The sequence below is a fragment of the Columba livia genome, chromosome 6 (genome assembly GCF_036013475.1).
Source record: "Columba livia isolate bColLiv1 breed racing homer chromosome 6, bColLiv1.pat.W.v2, whole genome shotgun sequence".
NCBI lineage: Eukaryota > Metazoa > Chordata > Aves > Columbiformes > Columbidae > Columba > Columba livia.
In genome coordinates this window covers 14,163,209-14,183,558 of record NC_088607.1, presented here as the reverse complement: position 1 = coordinate 14,183,558, position 20,350 = coordinate 14,163,209, and the positions used below count along the sequence as shown (strand labels likewise).

General features: G+C 56.6%; 1 protein-coding gene and 1 long non-coding RNA gene across 2 annotated transcripts in view; one reads left to right on the top strand and one right to left on the bottom strand.

Moving 5' to 3' along the window:
* Positions 1-1,510: 1,510 nt before the first annotated feature.
* On the bottom strand, positions 1,511-3,731 carry LOC135579759 (uncharacterized). Its single transcript, XR_010473463.1, has 2 exons — positions 2,852-3,731; positions 1,511-1,809 (listed from the first exon to the last, which is right to left on the bottom strand). It is a non-coding gene; the product is annotated as an uncharacterized LOC135579759 (long non-coding RNA).
* Positions 3,732-9,885: 6,154 nt separating this feature from the next.
* The window catches only part of TRIM8 (tripartite motif containing 8), a 28,485-nt gene continuing 18,020 nt past the window's right edge, over positions 9,886-20,350 (top strand). Inside the window, exons 1-2 of the mRNA XM_005508530.3 lie at positions 9,886-10,652; positions 10,942-11,598. Coding sequence (XP_005508587.1) covers positions 11,029-11,598 — 570 coding nt within the window. The 5' untranslated portion in view covers positions 9,886-10,652; positions 10,942-11,028. The remainder of the gene's footprint in view (positions 10,653-10,941; positions 11,599-20,350) is intronic.

The following is a 20,350-nucleotide window of genomic DNA, read 5'->3' as shown; positions in this document are numbered from 1 at the left end:
CGTAGCATCACCCCACAGCATGTCCCTTCCCATGTCATGTCCCCAATCCCACAGCATGTCCTCCATTCCACAGAACATCCCTCAGCCCATAGCAGGATGGTGCAGACACGGAGGGAGGGATTCTCCATGCTTTAGCCCGCAAGGATATGTCACGCAGCACCCAGAAGCATGGGCTAGCAGGGAATCGGCACACCGAGTCCCTTGGGATTTTTATTTTACCCTCTTTTTACCTGGTTTCTCTCCTGCTCGCTGCATCGCCCAGCGCTGTTCATGGCACAGCTGGCCACAGTAGCACCTTGGCGTGGAAGAAAAGCTCCCAGCAGGACCTGACACATTAACACCCCGTGCTCCTGGGGGCCCCATGGCCAGGCTGTAACCGGAGAGGGGATGAAGCAGCAAGGCTGGGCCAGGTCCTGCTGCCTCCCCCACAACACGGGACAAGCACCCCCAGCCCCACGGATGAGTCTTGGGATGGCAGGGAGCCGGCAAGCATCCTCGCCCCACTGCCAGCCACAGCCTCGCCACCCAGCGTGGGAAAGCAGGACCCGCCGGGGCTGGGAGCAGCACTGCAGGGAAGCCCCGTGTGCCCCAGCTCCCTGTCTGGGAGCCCACAGCGTGCCCAGAATCTCTGGCTTCTCCAAGAAGCTTTTGAAGCAACTGTTTCCACTGTGAGGCAGAGTTCACGTTGGAGAAAATAATGGCCCCATCTTGCCCCAACACCTCATTGCACACGCTGACTGGAGCAGGACATTGCACAGGTCATGGCAGCCCGGCTCAGAACGCCCCTCAACAAGGGGTCTGTCCCTTTGGTCCCCGCACTGCTCACCTACGGCAGGGATGTGCTGGCTGCCGGTGCCTTTCAAGCAGCAGCCATTGCTGCTGCAGCTTTCCAAAAAAGCGTAATTCAGGTTTGATTTTGTTCTACCAAGGGGACAAGTATTTTTAATGCCCTTTCCCATCATTAACATTTCCTCAGACTTGGGGGACAGTGAGCAAGGCTGCCCCGCAATGGAGATGCTCTTGCTGCAGGAGATGAGGAACCCCCTCCAGCAGCGTTGAGGAGCAGGGAGCAAAGGGAATAGCATGGTTAGATATTTAAAAAATATCTCCAAGAGTGTCCAAGGCCAAGGCGACCAGGGAGACGCAGCTTCCCGCCCAGGCTGGGATCATCCCTGCCTGCCTAACGCACAAGTCCCTTCTCTGGCTGTCAAAAAAGCTGGAGCGAGCACAGGGCCACGGCACCTCGTACTCCCCGCTTGCTTCTTGAACAGGAAAATTATCTGAAGCATCCGGCAAAGGGGAAAAATAAAGGCAAAAAGGGCTGAGGGGCGGGGGGGCTGGCGGGACGTCCCCAGGGGCGCGGGGTGGCGTGGCAGCCTGCCCGGCCCCGGTACAGGCAGCTGAACAATAACGCAAGGCGTCAGGAACACGCTTGGCGGTGGGAATCCCAGTCCTTGCCTTAAAAGGAGATTTCGGGGGATGCTTTTATTGGAAAATTGTTTTCTGATTATTCAGCTTATTGAGAGTTTTATTTCATTATTTGCAACATGACGCGAGGGGGGCTTCAGCTGCGCACGAACAGCGACAACCAAGGATACTTCTGTGGATTTCCAGGCCAGAAGATCCCATTAAATCTTCCTGTATGACCTCCCTTGTTCGCAGGCCAGAGAATTTCACCCAATTCTTCTCACGTTGAGCCCAATAACTTGTGTTTTTGATTCAAGCGGGTGGTCCAGGACAATGTCATGTCTCAGCTCGATGACTTCAATGGAGCAAGAATCTGCCACTGACTTCCTTTGGCTGTTTGTCCTGGTGGCAAAGAAAAGCAACGCACCCGCAGGAGCAACACCCCGCTGCCAACTTATTTCTGATGCGGCTGCATCCTGCTTGCTCTGAACCTCCTTCGGACAAAGGGGGATGCCCACGTCACCCCTCGGCCCGGGCGTCCCATGCAGGTGTGCTTTCTGAGCCACACAGATTAATACAGATAAATAGCGGGATCCCTCCCAGTCTGCCGTTAGCAAGCAGCTCAACAGTTAATAAACTTCGAACAGATGTGACCAACATGTCAAGACACGAGAAGTATGTGGTATGGATGTTTATAACTACATCGACAGACAGCATTCATAAAAGGTTATAAACCGTGGTAATAAGCAACCTATCAACTTGCTTGGACTCTAACGCTTGATTAACTATTTATTAAAAGGCGCAGTAATCCTTCATAAGCAGGACCAAATGTAAAGTATGACTCTTTTTATGTTAATAGATGCCTCGAGAATTTCTTCTCCTGCTGTGCGGTGTTGTGGGTGGTTAAAGGCTTACCCTGGCCGACGGGTGCCCCAGCCCCTCCTTTGTGGGGTGCCTGGGATGAATTCACATTGGGAGCCCTGCTCTCCCTCCACCCATGGAGGGGGCACAAGAGCCTCCACCCCAGGTTTGGCCATGCCCCCGGGGTTTTGCTGGTGGGGAGCCCTGAGTTTATTTTGGACAGGGTCTGTGTGGGCTGTGCCAGTGCCTGAGCAGCCCTCCGGAGACCCCGGCAGGGACCCGCCCGATGGGTTTGGGGCTGCCCCGGTGGCCGGGAGTGACGGGCAGGGCACGTTTGCTGCCTGGCAGTGCAGTGGGCAGCGAGGGCAGCCTGGCAGCTCCCCGGGAGAGGAGGGCTGGCGGTGGCTGTGCAGGCAGGAGGAGCTCAGACACTTCTCCCAGGCTGTCCTGGCACAGCCCAGCACCGGCTGCACTGCCCATGGGTCCCCATCAGGCCCCATGGACCAGCTGTGCAGGCACCAAGTGCAGAGCTGAGCGGGGTGGATCAGAGACCAGGTATTTCAGAGGGGGTAAAACTACCTACCCTGAGTTCCTGGAGCCGTGGGGTGCCTGGGGGAAGGAGCAGAGCCGAGGGAGAGCCCGGAGCCTGTTCCCGGCCTTCTGCTGCGTCCTGCATCCCCCTGCGTCGCCCTGTATGGGAGTCAATCCAAGCCCCAGGCTGCTGGTGCACCAGGATGGAACAGAAATGCCTCCAATGCAATGGCAGCTTCATCCTTGTGTCAACAGGACCCTCCTTTTTGTTTGCCATCACACTCCTCCTATCCCAGACAAACCATGTTTTCCTTGCCGATGTCTTAACAAGGCCTAAACGCGTAATTGCTCCCATTACACAACCAGAAGTGACAGTTTATTATCAATGCTTCCTGACCTAATTTACACAAATACCCTCATGCTCTTCCCTTTGCTCTGGGCAAACAGATCTCTGAGCTTTCAGAGGAAGGAGAGCCCCAGCAGCGGGAGGTGCATGGGCTGCAGCTCTGGGCCAAGCCCCTGCCCTCACCCTGACTCAGTTTCCTCCGGCTGCTCCGAACCAGGGCTCAGCGGTGCCACTGGACTCGGGGGGGTTGCGGGTTTCGGGGTGGCATGGGGCACTGTGGCTGCGAGTGCTCTGCCCTTCAAAGGAAAACTCAGTAGCTGCCTGGTGGGGAGGCTTTTAACATGCATGTGGCCCTGGGTCATTTGGCTGCAGCCGGCTTTGATTGCAGGGATCACGCAAGAAAAGGAATAGTAAGGCTGAGAAATTGCTCCAGAGTGAAGACTGCAAAGGTTACACCTCGGCCCGGCTTGGGACTGTGGGGGCCTTCTGATGGGAGGGCAGCTGAACCCAGCCGCAGGTTGGTGGTGGGATTGTACCCCGCTCCCACCCGCAGTGTCCCACCAGCGGGTCCAGGGCCACAGGTTTGTGTCCCCAAGTTCATGTCTGGGCCGACAGCACCAATGAGCTCTGCCCTTCCCCCAGTGAGGTGCCCAGCTACAGTGCAGGAGGCTGTACCAGGGCTTGATGCACCAGGGAAAGGGCTGATGCAGAAGGAGAAACTGGGCTACTGGTAGCCACAGACTTGAGGAGAAGGTTCGCTGCTTTCTACCTCAGCCTTGCAGGCAGTGAGGGGTGCATGTGTGGGGCCCTACACCCCACAGGGGACAGAGGCACAGTGGAACAAGAGCCATGGTGCGGGAGGGCTTGCACTGCTGCCTGCGGGGCTGTAAAACCTGCCCTCGCAGCTACAACACAGAACACACGCAGGAAATTCCTCAAAAAGTGATTTTTGTATCTGCAGCACAGCCTGGGCTCAGGGCAGCGCCAGCCTGGACAGGGCTGGGGGAGCAACCAGAGGGATTTGTTCCTGGCATCACCTTCCCCTGCCCTGCCCTGTGGTGGGAGACCCACTGCACTGGGGTCTGCCAGCATTTGCTAGCATCACTTCCCAGTCCCATTAAGATGAATGAGTTACTTTTAACCCCGGCCAGTATGTTTTTCAGGACACAGTGGTGAGGCTGCCCTGGAGCACTGCCGAGGAGTGAGAAATCCCAGGCAAACCCCAGGGCTGGCAAATCCCTTGGATACTCGCACTGTCCATCCTCTGTGAAAGACAGCCCGGCTCCGACAACACCTCTCCGACTGGAAGCAGAGGGTAAAATTAGACTGAGCTGCATTTTTTTCCTCTCAACCACCCAGCGAACTTTTGCAGTTCTTCTGCGGCGACCCATCCTGTCTTGGGGGAAGCAGCTGCCCCAGTGGGGGAAGAGCACAGGAGCCTGTCTGGCTGCCCGTCTCCCTTGTGCTCAAATAAAATAAAATTGTGCTAGTTTTTTTGTTTTGTTGAGGTTTTATACATATATATGTGTATATATATATATATATGGAGGTTTTGTGGCTTTGACGCAGTTTCCTGAAAATCCTGTCTCATCCTGCCAGTGGCTGAGCGAATGCACTTCCCAGCCCTCGGCAGTGAGGGAGAGAATGAGGAGAGGCTGGGGAGGGAGAGAAGAAAGCCTTTGCCAAACTGGCCTGACCAGAATGTGACACAAGAGCAGGAAATGAGTCACACCGGCAGGGCAGCTGCTCCCAGGCATTTGCATAGAAAGTAACCCCACCAGGCAGGGAACTTCTCCGGCCCTGGTCCCGGCTCCCTGCGCTCCAGCCCCGCAGCTGCCGGACCCACTGCTGCGCTCGCCAGCACCCACTGGCATGCCAAGGCTGGCCAGGGTGGTGAGCCCCAGAGCACCGCCCCCGCGCCGGGGCTGGCTGTGCAACCCTGGGTTTGGTCGTTCAGCCTCAGATTGGGTTGTCCCACCCTGGATTTGCCCTGGGCCAAAGCGGAGCTCCCCTCCGTCACCACCCCCGTTGCAGTGCCCCTTGGCCATCTCCCAATATCTTCTTTGCCCCATGCTTGAGGCTTCAGGTGGGAGAAAGCCCAGCGTTTTTGCTCCAAGAGGAGCCCTGGTTGCACACCCATTGCATGAGGGCAAAGCTCTCCCAAGGGGCCAGAGGGGCATCACCACCCCTGCATCGAGCACACTGTCCCAGCCCTGTTCCCAGCTGCCAGGGCCAGATGTGAATGTCACTGGATCCCAGCGCCTGGACGTTGGGCAAAGGAATGTGCTTTGCATGCTGTGGGGACCAGGCGGCACATCCAGCTCCTGGTCACTTTTTATTAATTGTAGAGGGCAGGAGGTTTCTCCTGCAGATGCACCAGGCACTCCACATCTTTCCCCAGCAGGTGCTGGGCTGTGAGTATGCCAGAGCAGGCAGGCGATAGAGTGGGAGGGACAAGTGTGACGCTGCAGTGGGGACATACATGGGATGGCCAGGCACAAGCAGTGCTTGTCAGTGTTGTGCTCTGGGCTGCGATAGGGGGTGACTGGCCGTGGGGACCTGTGTGTCGTGCTTCCTCCATGGGGGTGTTTCCCTCTTCCTCTGCCCCAGCCAGGAACAGGGGACAGATACAAGCAGACAGATTCAGTGCTGCAAACCGGGCTATTGTCACCCTGCAAGTTCCTTAATTCCTCAAACTCAGTCTTAAGACTTCAGCAAAAGCACTTAATGCATTAATCACAGGGAGCAGGGTGGAGGGAGCTTTCTCCATCAAACTAAGCCACCTCGCCAGGCTTACATGGAAGGGGACCAGAAGGGCAGTGATGGCTTCTCTCTGGCTGGTTGAATTATAAGTGATCCAAGAAGCACATCACTTTGTATTACTTTTGGAAGGCTCAAGGCTTCTGGGGAAGGTGTGAGGCTGGGTGCTGGACCCCTTGGGAACATCCCAGGGACAGGGTGGTGGCAGGCAAGGAAGCTGTCACTTTAACAGCCAGCTGCTCAGTAAATCTGTGTGAACACCCTTTGTCTCGTCAGCTCGGTTGGATCCGTGGCCCTAAATAGCAAACAGAGTTTGTGTCTGTTTGTTGGCTGGTTCAACACCCCTGGAGTCTGTCTGGGAAAGCAGAGGCAGGTCCCTGGTGCCAGCTGCCAGGCACAGCCCCGCTCATCCCCTGCCGCAGTGATGAAGGCACCTTGGCTCTGCAGAGCGGGCAACACATCCCTGCTCCATGGGGACGAGGTCGCTCTGTGCCAGGCAATGTCACACCCCAGTGACAAGTTGTTGAGTGTCCTGGCTCTGTAGGGCATGGGGCAGTGCTCTACGAGGGTGGGTACCCGCAGCCCAGTTAGTGCTAACTGGCCCTTGGCAGAGATGCTGGTACTTTACCAGGGGCTGGGGGGGTGGTGGTCTCTCCAGGGCAGGGCTAAGGGCTGCCAAAGTGAAACTGCCAGCAAAGGGGACCGATGGCCTGGCGGCAGCTGGGAAAACCAAGGCTAGAAGAGATTGAGGGATGCACACCAGGACTCAGCTGATAACCAGTTCTGTGGCCCCACGGCGCAGACTGGGACACCCGTACAGGGCCGGATCCTGGTGGAGGGGAGCTCAAAGGATGGGCAGGCTTTCCGCAGCTCTGTCCTGCTGGTGTCCATCGGCCACCCAGCACTAGCAGGAGGGTGTTTGGAAGCTGTGTGGGCAGGGGGGTCTCTGCCTACAACCCCCACCAGGCAACTCCTGCTGGCTGTGGAAGGGTTGCAATGCCCAGCCTGTCTTTGGGGCTCCCCTGGCAAGGGGGAAACTCCGGGCTGGGCAGGGAGATGGCACCATCCAGATGTGGGTGTGACAGCAGCAAGGCCAGCAGTGCTCCTTTGGCAGTGGGATTCCCAATCGAGAGCAGGGTGCATTTTTCAGTTTGGGTCAGTCCCATCCCATCCACCTTCCTTTATTAAATCGTGTGAGATGCCAGCTGGCTTCCCCAGCTCACCTGCACTGGAGGGCATGGGGGACCGCAGCAGCCCCTGCAGGAAAGCCATGCCATGTCTGGGGTGGGGACGGTGGCTGCCACCAAGTGCTGCCTGCATTTATAAAGAAGTGAGAGTCACAAATAGTTTTGCACTGACTTTTCGAGGAGAGATTTGCCTCTGTGCAGGCAGAGGCTCTGACACATCCCATGCAACCCTGCACAGCTCTCTCTGGTCCTGGCTGCTGGATGGCTTGTAAAACCTCAGAGGAGACGTACAGCCCACAGGCTTTGAGGCCTGGCAGAGGAATTCCATGGCAAACCGCTCCCTTTGCAGGAATCAGTGCTCGAGCCCCAGGAGCTGAGGGCTGGGTGTGCAGGGATTGAGGAGGGTGGGGGGTGGGTGACAGAGGGTGAGCCCCAGTCCTGGGGTGGCCTGGCTGTGGGTTTGCTGTGCAGGCAGGAACTGGACAGCTGAGCCCAGAAATAGGTTTTATCATGGCAAAAGGCTGTGGGAACCTCACCCAGAAACAAGAGGCAAGTGAAGTGTCCCAAGCCAGCCTGGGCACTGCACACTGGCTGTTGTCCCACCAGCATTGCGGGATGTGCTGGGGTACGGATGCTGTTATTGTTTGTTATTATTTGCCCTGGGGCAGCACTTCGGCATAATGCAGATAGCAGGTAGGTGTGATCCATGATGTCTCATCGAAGCACAAAGTGAGAGGAGAAAGGTGGAGGCAGAGAAGTAGGATGGGGGATCCCAAATCAAAAACCAACCCAAAGATGGGTGGTAGCCGTCACTCCACCTCTTTATTGGGGTGTCTCTTAGCAGGACCTGCCTGTGCACAGAGGGTTCCCATAAAGGAAAGCTTGGAAAGACCCTGATCACCCTGCCTCGGGTGTGCTGTAGGAGGCTCATCCCTCCAGCGGGCAGCCAGCTGCCCCAGCTGGCCTGTTGCGCTGGGGCTATAGGGTGCTATAGTAGACACTCCTAGGTGGTGTCTCTGGACAGTCTGGTCCGTAGCTTTGAGGCTGTGGTCAGGGAATTCCTGGTAAAACCCTCTTGGAGGCAAATTGCCATCAGTGGGTTATCACCCAGGGGCAAGATTGGCGTCATATCCTGAAGCCACTGTCTGAGCCTTTGCCCCTTTGTCACTCCACTGAAAACCTGACTGTGCACCCTGAGCATTTTTTTGGTCTAAATACTTAATTTTGAAGACATTTGTGACCCCCATCACCAATTGGAAATGGATTTACACCAGCAATGTGCTTTATTCCTGGTGGCCCAGCACATTTGGCAGGGCTTGGATATACAGCATCCCACCAAACAGCTGCAGAAACATTTGGTGGGAGAGCTGTTAACAGAGACACCTCTGTGTCCCAGGCTGTGGCAGGAGGTGCTGGGCAGCCAGTTTTGGAAAGACCCCAAAGGACAAATGGCTGTTGCTCTGCAGACCTGAAATGGTCCCATGCAAACTAACAGCCCATCCAGGGAGGAGCCAAGAGGGTGTAGGAAGCTCCAGAGGGCTCTTCTGATATCTAGGGCCAGCTGTGGCCCAGATGTGAGCTGGTTCCAGGACAATCAGCCCCTTTTCATGGACCAGCATCCTGAGCAACCCTGGCTCCTGGCAACGCAGGAATGCTGGTGGCCAGGCAGGATGGCGCTGCCGCTGGCGTAGTGGCCAGCGGGGACATCCCAGACCGGGACAAACCCGGGCCCCGCGGAGGCCGGCTGCAGCAGCACGGACAGCCATGTCACCACCCGAGGGCTGCGCAGGGCCGAGCGCCGAGCGGACCCCACCGCCCGCCGCGTCCACTTTAAGGCAGCGCCGTCTCGGGGCGGGGCGGGGCGGGGGGCGGTCCTCGTGACGCGCGGGGGGCGGGCCCGCGGGCGGGGCGGGGCCGGTCGCGCCGCAGCACCGCGCAGCTCCGAGGCGGCAGCGGCAGCGCCCGGCGGGACCTGCGGGCTCCGGCGCCTCCGTTCCGCTCCCCCACCCACCCGGACCGGCTCCTGAGCGGGGCGGCCCCTCGGCGCGCCGGGGCGGGGCTCGCCCGCTTCCCCCCCTCCCGGTCGATATATCCCCCGCGGCCGCCGCCCCCATGGCCACCCCGCCCGCCCCCCGCCGCCGCCCCGGCCCCCCGCGCCGGGGCTGAGCCCGGTCGCCTCTGAGGCGCCGCCCCCTCCTCCCCCCCTCCCCGAGGAGATCCGCTGCGGGGACCCCCCCGCTCTTCGTCCGCCCCCCGGGCCGCGGCCGCCTCCCCGGGGGCGGTGGGAGGAAGGCCGGGGCGTGGGGCTCCGGCGGGCGGGCGGCGCCCAGGGCGAGCCCAAGATGGCTGGAGGCGGCGGCGGCGGGGGCAGGCGCGGGGGGCTGTGCTGAGCGGCCCCGCCGGGACGGGACGGCTCGGCTCGGCTCAGGCTCGGCTGGCCCCGCAGCCGCAGCCCCTCCGCAGAGCCCCGCCGCGTGGGCGGGGGAGCGAGCGGGAGCGGTTTTGTTCCGGTGACTTTAATTTTTTTTTTATACCTTTTTTTTAAAAAACATTTATTTTTAATGCGCCTTCGATCTCCGTTCTCCAGTAGGGCAGCTCAAAATGGCTGAGAGCTGACTCGGCTTTCCCGGAACCGCACGCCTCGGCCGGCTCCTCCCGGCTGCCCGCCGCCGCCTCGCCCCTTCCCGGCGGGGCCGGGCCGGGGAAGCGGCACCGGGAGCGGCAGGCGCTCGGCGGGCGGCTCGGACGCCCGTCCCTCTGCCCCGCGCTGCGGGACCCCCGGCTCCATCGCATTGTTGCCGTCGGGGCTGCGTCCCCCCGGCCGGCCATGAGACCGGGGTAGCTCGGGCACCCCCCAGCCCCCGGACGCCTTTTTTCCCCCAGGCCCGGTGGGAAGCCGGAGCAGGTTCATTCGGGGCCCGCGGGGTTTAGATCCCCCCTTGGCAAAGCCGATCGTCCCTCCCTCTCTGGGAGCGCTGGACGAGGCTGGGAGGGCTGCGCTGGGCTGGGGTTTGCTCTGAATGACCGAGCTCTCCCATTCAAGACCTCGCAACCTCGAAGCAGGCGAGAGGTTTTTTTTTTTTTTCCTTCTCTTTTTTTTTTTTTTTTTCCCTGTCTTGTCTTTTTTTTTTTTTTTTTTCCCCTCTCTTCCTTTTTTTTCTCAGCTGTTCCACCGCGTTAGAAGCAAATCTCGGGGGCCGCGGAGCGCATTCGTTTTGCTGCCATCGTCATCATCGCTATTATTATTATTTTTTAATCTGTCCTTTTCCCCTTTTGGATCTTAACCCTTTGATCTGTTTCCTTTAAAAGACTCTGAATCCCAACTCCCATCAGGGGGAGAGGGAGGAGAAATACAGGGGAGAAAAAAAAACAAAACCGAGCAAGTCAGTGCTCTCAGCTGTTAGCCAGGTTGCTGGGGGACAAAAGTCCCTTTAAAATATTGAATGTCAGTTGCAAACCTAAGAAAAGAATAATCAGATCCGGAGCGCTAAATTTAGGAGCTTTATACAGAACTTGGACTCTGCTGCTGGATTTTTGTATGGATTTTTTTTCAACCGTTGGTAAGTTTTGATTCACCTTCTGGGGTAGAATGAAACAAATGGCTTTTAGGGGTGGTTAAGACTCTGGGCTGTAAATCTTACAATACCCTGTTGGGGTTTTTTTAACTGTTTGTGTTGCTTTTCTAACGAAGTGGCGGGGATGTCGTGTTTTCTCCCTGGAGGTTCCTAGAGTGCTGCTCTGTGGTTTATTATATCCTTGATTTTAAGATCTGGTGCGGTTTTTTTATTTACCGCGCGTGCTGCGGGGAGGGGGGAGTGCAGCCGTTCACCCCCGGGCTTCCCCTTCCAGGAAGGACAGACCCCGGCGTCCGCCCCTAGACTGCACTGAGCGACTGAAGCGGGTGGTGGGAAACGTCGCCAGAGGCCGCCCGCAGAGATGGCCGAGAATTGGAAGAACTGCTTCGAAGAGGAGCTCATCTGCCCCATTTGCCTGCACGTCTTCGTGGAGCCCGTCCAGCTGCCCTGCAAGCACAACTTCTGCCGGGGCTGCATCGGGGAGGCGTGGGCCAAGGAGTCGGGCTTGGTGCGGTGCCCAGAGTGCAACCAGGCCTACAACCAGAAGCCCAACCTGGAGAAGAACCTGAAGCTCACCAACATCGTGGAGAAGTTCAACTCCCTCAACCTGGAGAAGCCCCCCTCAGTCTTGCACTGCGTCTTTTGCCGCCGGGGCCCGCCGCTGCCAGCACAGAAGATCTGCTTGAGGTGCGAGGCTCCGTGTTGCCAGTCCCATGTCCAGACCCACCTGCAGCAACCCTCCACGGCCAGGGGCCATCTCCTGGTGGAGGCGGACGACGTGCGGGCCTGGAGCTGCCCCCAGCACAACGCCTACCGCCTGTACCACTGCGAGGCCGAGCAGGTGGCTGTCTGCCAGTTCTGCTGCTACTACAGCGGGGCCCACCAGGGACACTCGGTCTGCGATGTGGAGATCCGCCGCAATGAGATCAGGGTAAGTCAGACCTTCCTGGAGACGTGGGGTTGTCCGGCCCAGCTGGGCTGCCGGGCTTCCTGGCTGCCCTCTTCTCTGCCCTGTTTGCTCCCCGAAGGCCTGTGTTTGTGTAGGGCTGAAACAAATCCACCCTGGTGCTCCTCCTCCTCCACCTGGTCCCCCTGTGGCAGACATGTTAGGTGGCCGCTCCAGCCGAACAGTGACGGAGTCAGTGGTTGCTGGGGGGCTCCCTGGGGATGGCGTTCTGTGCTGTGGGTCCTTCGGAGCTGTTTGGCCATGGAACTGGCAGCCCCTTGGGCCTGGGCTGTGCAGGGAAGGGTGGAGGGCCTGGGCTGGGGGGGTTTGGAGGGGCTGTTTCCTCAGTTCCTGTTAGGATGTGCAGCCGTTTGGGGAAGGCAGGGCAGCCACCTGTGTCCAAGGTCGGGTTGCCCCGAAATCGGGCTCGCTGGGGGGACAAAGCAGCTGCAGACGTGGACCCCGTTCATTGTAAGGCCTATGAATGTCAAACTGCTGGCTCTTCCCACCCCCTCCCGCCGGGGCCGGTGGCCGCCATCCCCTTCCCCCCTGCGCTGGGAGAGCTTCATGTCAGAGACCCACGGCTCCTCGCTGGCGGGCATTCATGCTTGGGGTTTTGCCAAATAATGGGGGTTTTATTAGGGGACACAGGGCAGCCCCCTCTCCCTGAAGCAGCATGGGGCGTAGCACTGGATTCAAGGGAAAGCGAGTCTGTATTTTGCTCGTGGCCAGACCATCTGGCGGGAGCTTTCACCCCTGGCTCCCCACCCCGAAGTTTGTGGCAGGCATTTAACAGCCCCGCAGGCAGCCCTGCTGTGACCCCACCACCACCTTCCCCCTCTCCCGAGGCTGCCCCTCTGCTCCCCCTCCGACCCTTTGAAAGAGGCCCGACGCTTGTCCGCCAAATAAATATTTAACAATGAATTGAATGGTGATTACTGTAAAATGGGGATGATTTCCTGTGTATTTTGATGTTGCCAAAATGAGTCACCATTTAGCAATTAAAAAAAAAAAGTCATAAATAAAAATTGCACTATAATTACTTTCCAATTGGATGGCCAGGCCTGGGAGGGGGGGCAGCTCTGTGCAGAGAGGAGTCAGCCTGAGCTCACAGGAAGGTTATTTTCCTCTCCAGGTTTTTTGGGGGAAAACCAGAGACCTCCGCGGAGGTGCCAGCAGCTCCGCCACACGCGCTGGAAGGGAAAAGACCCAGCCAGGCTTTTGGAGAAGCGTTTTTCTGCTTCTATTTATAGGGAGTCATTTTGGTCTCCCTCTGCCAGGATGGGGAGCCACCCCGGGAAGGCTGTGCAGGGCCGGGATGGGGCTCGCTTGTGCATTTCCCGGGAGTCTTAGCCAGGGACCAAAACTATTTTTCCAGGTCCTTTTCCAGGACACTTTGATCTCATCTATTCCCGCTCTTGCTGCGTGGGGTTTTTTTGTTGTTGCTGCCGTTGTTATGGCTGGATGTTCACTGCTCTTTGCGGATGCACGCTGCTAATGACCTGGCAGAAAGCTGCCACTGGCTAGGCTGAATTTTGGCCCTGGTGTGAAATTTTAGGATATGTGGCCAGACACAGAATACGTTGGACAGCTGTATTGTAGAGCCGCGGACTTAATTTGTGACCTTGGCCAAAATCCCTCGGTACCTCTGTCGCCGTGTTATCTTAATTTCCTTTCTCTGCGATGATAAGCTTGTCTCTTCCCGCTGGGCGCGTGGCTCGGTTAGGCGTTCGGAGGCTGGGGCAATGGAGGGCAGCCTGAAGCGGGGGGATGGCGTGCCCCGAGGATCGCCCCTGCAGCTGGAGCAGTTCTTCCGTGAACTGGCTGTGGGAGGGAAGGAAAAACACCTTGCAGGTTGCTGGCACCCCCCGCCTGGCCTTGGGCAGGTCTCTCTGGCTGAAAGCCGCCCCTTGCGAGCCGGCAAGGAAGGTGGCCGTGTTGGCTCCCGAATTAGGGTGCGTGTGCTCGGCCGGTGACGGCTTCCCGCCTGCGGGAGCCAGGCCCAGGATTCCTGGCTGCTTGCTCACCCCGCAGTGGTGAAGCTGCTCCTGGAGCATCCTGGAGAAGGAGGGCTGGGACTGGGGATGAGTAACACCGGGCTTGGGAGGCCCCGTCGTGAGAGGTTTGTTCCATGTGTGGCTCGCGTTCAGGAAGCCGTTAATTGAGAAATGAGTCAAAGTTCGGAGGCTCAGAGCCCTGTCCTTGGTGTGGGGGGTGTGATGCCGACCCGGTGTGGCAGAAGAGGGATGGGAGCCTGTTAACATCCTCCCCATAAACTCACCTTTTTTTAACATGTGTTGCTTTGGCTCAGCTGCCAACCCACCTCAAAGGGCATCTTACCCCAGTTACAGTCCAATTTGAAGGGGAAAAGGCGCTCAAAACTCTTTGGGGAGAACACCGGTGCTTTCTCAGCTGGCAGCTGGGGCAGGAGACCTTGTGCTGGCAAAAAGGGTCGGAGGTGGGTGTCTGTGGAGGGCTGGCTTGAAGTGGAGGTGCATGCTTGATGGGTTTGGGTGAAGGGGGCCGCTCGGCGTTAGGTGCTGCAGAAACCCGCAGAGCCCTGGCCAGGAACTGGTTGAACTTCACCGTGCAACCGTAATACAAACAGTAAATAAAATATGTGGTTAATCTTTCTTTTGTGGGCGTATAAAGCACTTACCTCCTCTTCCCCCCTGTGAGATGTTTTCTCCTTTGTTTCCTGTTTTTGTAGTGCTTAAAGAGGAGAGGGGAAAAAAAAAAGCCAACAACTCACCCTCTTTTTTTTTGCTTCTTGTCATTCTGTTTGTGTCAAGGTCTCAAAACGAAACATTTTTTCTTCCATCTTTGCCTTTGCTGCCCCAGCCACGTGTCTCCTGCCTGCTTGGGGGAACCTGCTGCCTCTTGGGCATGGGGGAACCTACTTCCAGGGCTGAAAGTTTCTCCACTGTGAGGCTGATGCATTGCCTTTTTTTTTTTTAATCCAAAAAAGGGGAAAAATCCATTGCTGGGATTGGAGCACAGGTCTGAAGGCAGCAGCCAGAGAAAGGGACTAATTTATGGGGTATTACCATGTTTGCCCTGTCTTTGTGTGGGACAAAATTTGTTGAGGCTGGGTGCAGCTGAGCTTGCTTGGGGATGTCCCAGCCGCCTGTCCTCAGCTGGTGGGGAAGGACTTGGGCAAAGGTTCTGCTCCTGCTTCTGTTCGGTTTCAGGGGGTGGAGGTAGATTTCCCTCTGACCCAGCTTGCAGTGCATTTTTGGGAAACTGGAGGAAAATCCCTCCACATTCTGAAGATCTCTGGTGGTTTTGAACACTATGAGGGAGGAAGTACATTATGGTGCTGGGACTTGCAGGAAGACATTGGGGATCCGCCGGCAGGTGTGTAGGAGCATCCCCCAGCACTGGCCACGGAGCAGCACCCATTCTGCAAATCCAGGGGGACGGATGGGGACTGGGCTGCTGGGTCCATCTGCTCCTCTGTGGCTTTGGGCTTTCTTTCTTGGAAGCCCCTCAGATAAGGCCAGCTCAGGTGCTTTCTAAAGTGCTGGAGGGACGAGAGGTTGAGCCCTTGGTAGTGAGCACAGCAAGAGGTGAATCCCAGGTCTGTACCTGGAATGCTGGCCCTTTGCCAGCATTGGTCACCAGCCCCAGTGCAGAGGTGGCCTGTGTGCTTTTCCTCCCTGTCCCAACTGATGGCTTCTGCGGTTTGAACGCTCTAGGTCTCTAGAAGGAAAATGCCACCAGCTTTTCTTCAATAGATGGCTCTGACACCAGAGGCACCTTCCTGTTTGAAATGAGTCCCATGTCACATCTCCATGCTGCCATCCGTGCTGGGGGGGTGTTTCTGGGACCTGGGGAGCCCAGTGCTGAGAAGACTGGGGTGGGCTCTGCTGCCAGGATCCTGACAAGAGTTGTTTTACTCTGAAACAGGTTTGGTAACTTGTGATGGGCTGTATCTTTACAGGCTTACTTATTTACCAGATGACTTGTTTATGAGGAGTGCAGCGTGCAGCTCACTGGAGGCATTGTGAGTGCAAGTGCCCAAGTGCTTGAGTGTTAATTTAGCTCTGATGACTGTAGATGGTGTGGGTGGCGCCTGGCTGCATTCCCTGCAGCACTCTTTGAACATACCTGGTCCATAGACAACTTTGTTAGTGGGTCCTATGAAGCTGGAGATGTGCAGGTTCTCCCCGCACTCTCCGCACCCTCCATCTCAGCCTCCACCAGCACCCCAGAGTTGAACCACCAGCCCCTTCCCCCTCCCTGGTCAGCCTAGCCTGGGTCCCTCCCTCCTCAGGTCTTGCCCATGCCCTGGTTCCTGCCCAGGGGCCTGGGGTGTCCAGCGCCAGGCTCCTAAATGTGACTGATCATTGTGCCCTGGGATGCTGTCAGTTGGTCAAGCTGCTGTGATGAGTAATGACTTACAGGGCCTTGGGCAGTTGCAGAGATCCCAGCACCCACCTTGCCCTGCTTTGTAGCTCCGTGCTGTTCACCACCATCGATCTGTCAGGCTTTGCTGTGCTGCATTGTTAGGGGCAGTGGGGGATTTTAGTTGAACTGAAAGTGGTCTGTACTGCCCTAGAGAGGTCTCAGCAGTCTGAGCCACCCTGCTGTAAACCCATCTGGGTTTGCTGCCCCAGTGGCAGCTGGTATCTTGGCAGTCTCAGATCTTTGGCTGAACTGGGACAGTCTCCTGCCACCCCAGGGTTTGGATTAAGGGCTTTTACCTGCTGCTTTCCTGCTAAGCTTGAGCATATTCCTTGCCCTTTGCCCACCAGGTTGCCAGTGGTTGCTTACTCTAGGTCTGCAGCTGGTCTGGCATGTCTGTGTAGAGCCAATCTGAGAAGTGAGAGCAGAGATGGAGGACGCAGGGGAGCAGCCTGGTGGGTTTGGGTGAGGAGGCTTGCATTGAGGGGCCAGCTCTGGTAAAGGAGTAGGACAGGGGCTGCAGTGGAGAACATTCTTTTCCCATGGGGACAAGATGATTTGGATGGATGCTGCTGAAGAGTGAGGTGGGAGGAAGAGAGGGAAGGAGAGGTTCATCTGAGGACCTTGAGCTGCTTCGCGAGGAATAGCAACATATTGTAGCCCAGGCTTACCCTGAGGTGTATAGGACTACTGCGCAGGTGGCGATGTCTTAGGCACAGCCTTGCCCACCCCTGCCAGCCAGCCCTGTCCAGAGAGCTTTCCACCTTGAAGCCCTCCCTTGGAGATGGCTTTGAATGAGCCCCTGAGATGGACGTGTTCTGGTCTGATCTCTGAGCCAGGAGGTACAAGCCAAGTTTTGGCTGGTGATGAGGGCATAATAAACTTAGCCCAGACCCTTGTCTAGTCTAAATCCAACCTGTGATGTTTACGTAAGTGTCCTGTGGATGCTGGCATGGAGGTGCACAGCATGCTGCTCTCCTTGAGCCCACGAGCATGGCGGATAGGGAGAAGTAGGAAAGACCTGGGCTGTGGTGTGACACCCTGGGCTTTCCTCCACCCCCAACCTCGTGCCCTGCATGTGGGAGCCCAGGTGGGCGCTTTGAGGGATGTGTGAGTCCCAGGATCATCCAGCAAAGCCCCATCCTCGAGCTGTCCCACATGCTCGGCCAACCCTGGTGCTGCTGGATCGGGGTCCACAGCCTCTCCGCTGCTCTGGTCTTTGCCTCTGGAGCTGAGTTGCCTCTGTCCCCATCTGAGCAGGGAGCCGAAGGAGGGGGACTGGTGAAGGGGGTGGGAGGAGAAGGCAGATTTCCATGTCTCACAAAGGGCACAAGCGATCAGATTCGTGCAACTGCCCAAGAATAAAGAGGCTCTTACAGTGCTGGCTGCCCTGACCTCTCTCCTCTCTGCTCCAGAGGACAGCGTGTGACCACACAGGGATTTCTTAGCTGTGCTTCGGAGGGAGGCAGCGGGTTTTCTGTCCCCAGATCTGTCTGTAGCTTGCCTTGCAGCATATTGGCCTATTTTTTGCTTCTTACCTATCTGTTTACTGGAAATCTTAGTACATGGTGGTGATTTCTTCTTCTCTTTAATTTCATGTAATTGTTTTGTGTTGGTTTTTTGGTTTTTTGTTGGGGTTTTTTTTGCCTTTTTTTTTTTTAATCTAACTGAAATGGGGCTGAGAGCGGCAGTGCTTCCAGAGCAGGGACAAAAGTAACCAGGAAACACAGGGCAAGAGAGGAGGGATCGGCACCGAAACAATGAAATAGCCAAGCAAGGAAAGACTGAATGCTCAATAGCACAAGCCTTTGCAGAAATGCCTGGCTAGTGCAGCATTTTATAATCAGCTTCTGTGCTGGGCTGGCCTGCAACAGTAGTGTGATGGGGGAGGAATGCTTTGAATTAGCTGGATGCCAGAATTAATTCTGTCAGAATTCAAATGTACGTGTATGTACGGATTTATAAATAAACACTTGGAGCCGGATTCTGCTTTGCCACGCAGGCTCCGGGGCAGAATCTGGCCTGGCCTGGCTTTTTTTTCTTTTAAAATATAAAATGCAATGGATTTGGGCTAGGTTCTGGTGACTTTGTCGACTTTCTACATTTATCAGCAGCCTGTAGGATCATGAGGTGCTGATTTGGTTGGAGTAAGCGGGGTGGCTCAGAGGAGTTGGAGCTGCTGAGCTTGCTTGTAGTGGTAGCCAGTTTTCTGCCATGAACCTCTGTTTGCTGGTAGATAAGATGGGGGTGATGCAGGGGGACCAGTGGGGAACTGTGGAAAGCAGGGGGGCCAGGCATGTCCTGCCCTTCTCCTTCCATGGGCCCTCCTTTACCCAAGAGAGCTGCAGCAGGCACTTGGGAGGAAGAGATGCCTGGTCCCAAATACAGAGGGAGGGATAGTTATTTGAAGGGATGCGACTGGATGCACGCAAGAGTTCTTACATATGTCCCCCAGATGAACTCAGGGAAGAGGTTCCTAGTCCCAAATTCTCCCTGATAAGGACAGCTTTGGCCTGTTCTCGTCAGGGGATTGCAGTTGTACCTCTTCTGCCTTGTCATTTGCTTGTGATGGTAAAGTGAGCAAGGTTCCTTGCTCAGGGCAGCTCTCTGCCGCTCTGCACCGTGCTGCCTACATAACACGCACTCGAAGTCACCCACTCGCTGGGACGATGTACCAGAACTGTAAAAAATTTAAAAAAAAAAGGCATGAATTAATTTAACTTTTCTGTTTCTTCTCTTCCGCCTACCTGTCCTTTCTCAGTTCCCTGGTGTGTGGATGCTCTAGGGGGGCTGTCTCCAGAGTGGGCTGGGAAGAGCCGAGCTGCGGATGGCTCCAGATGAGGCAGTTGGCAGAGAGTGACGTTCCGGATGGCTGTGTCTCTCTGAAATATGAGTAAACGTTGTCAGACCAGCCGCCTGTGTGATCTGGGGCTTAGGGGGGGCTGATCTGCCCTTTCCTCCTTCCACCTACCTCTCCCTTTGTGGAATCCCCTGTTTGCTCAGCATCACCCCCTTCTCCTCTCCCTGCCTGGGTGACCTGGAAGCTTCATCCTAGAGCTCGAGCTTTGGAGAAAGGAAAATACCTGATATCCTAATGGAGGCAGTATTTTCCCTCACTGTAAAACAGCTTAATCCAAACCCTCATTTGAGCCAGTTATTGTGTGGCTTTAAAGCCCCATCCCCTGGAAACTAGTCACCCACCCCCTTTCCTCTCAGTCGATCCTGGTCAGTGGAGCCGAGCTCCGGGATTTGGTGCTCGGCCACACACAGACACAGATCGATCATGCTGGGGGGTGGGTTGATATTTTTGTGGCAATGGTTTTTTATTGCTGATGTGGTTGTTGTTCAAAGTGAGGGGTTGGCGCGGGCTGTGACGGGCTTGTGCATGTGGCAAGGGGAGAGAGGGTAACGCGATTGTGTCCTTTTGCTCATTATCCTCTTGCTAGCGGGGGGGCTGCATCCCTCTCCCCATCTGAATCCGTGTGGAGCTGCCGGCTCTGCGGTGGGAGCTGGTTTTCCCTGCAGGTGAACTCCTCTGCGCTCAGACAAAGGGCTGGGGGTGCCAGTTCCTCCCTTTGTTCTCCTGTCCTGGTGCACCCGCCTCCGACAGCAAAAAGCCCCTTGAAGCGCGCCTCTCAAATGGATGGAGCGGAATAAATGCGCTGTGAAGTCTCTGTCCCCCTCGGAGACCCTTTGGGGATGGAGGGGGTCTGCAGTCCTCCTTCTCTGAGCAATTGTGCTGGGCCCTTAGTGATGGGGGTGGCCAGGCTCGGGAGGGAATTACTGCACCGTTGTGGCTGGATGTCCGAGGCCTGGCGAGCTGCACTCGGGTCAGAGATGCTTTGTTGTAGGGAACAGGGACAGGATCTGCCCCCCACAAGGCAACAGGAGCACATTTGTGGGTTATTTTCCTGCCTCTATCTCCTGGCATCCTGCATCAAGACAGGGAACTGGAAATGACACTTAGCATGTCCTGCAAAGACTTCCCCCCTCACTTAACGCAGCTCCCAGGGGTGAGAGCCCAGCAGGTAAAACCACAGCCTGTCCTCCAGCCAAGGATTCTGTAGCATTTTACTTACAATAGGGGAGAAAAAGGTTGGTTTAATGGTCAGTATCAACATGAAGTCTGCTTAGGGGAGTTGGTGTTACCCTGAAGTAGAAGTAAGTGGAGGTGGGGAGCACCATGTCCATGTCCATGGCACCATGGGGAAGTAATCCTGGAGACTCAGGCTTTCCTTGCTCAACACGGGCCCTGCTACCAGTCCCCACCCAGTTGCTTTCTGCCTTGGTCCTTCCCAAGGTTGACTGCTGGCTACCACTGTCATCTATG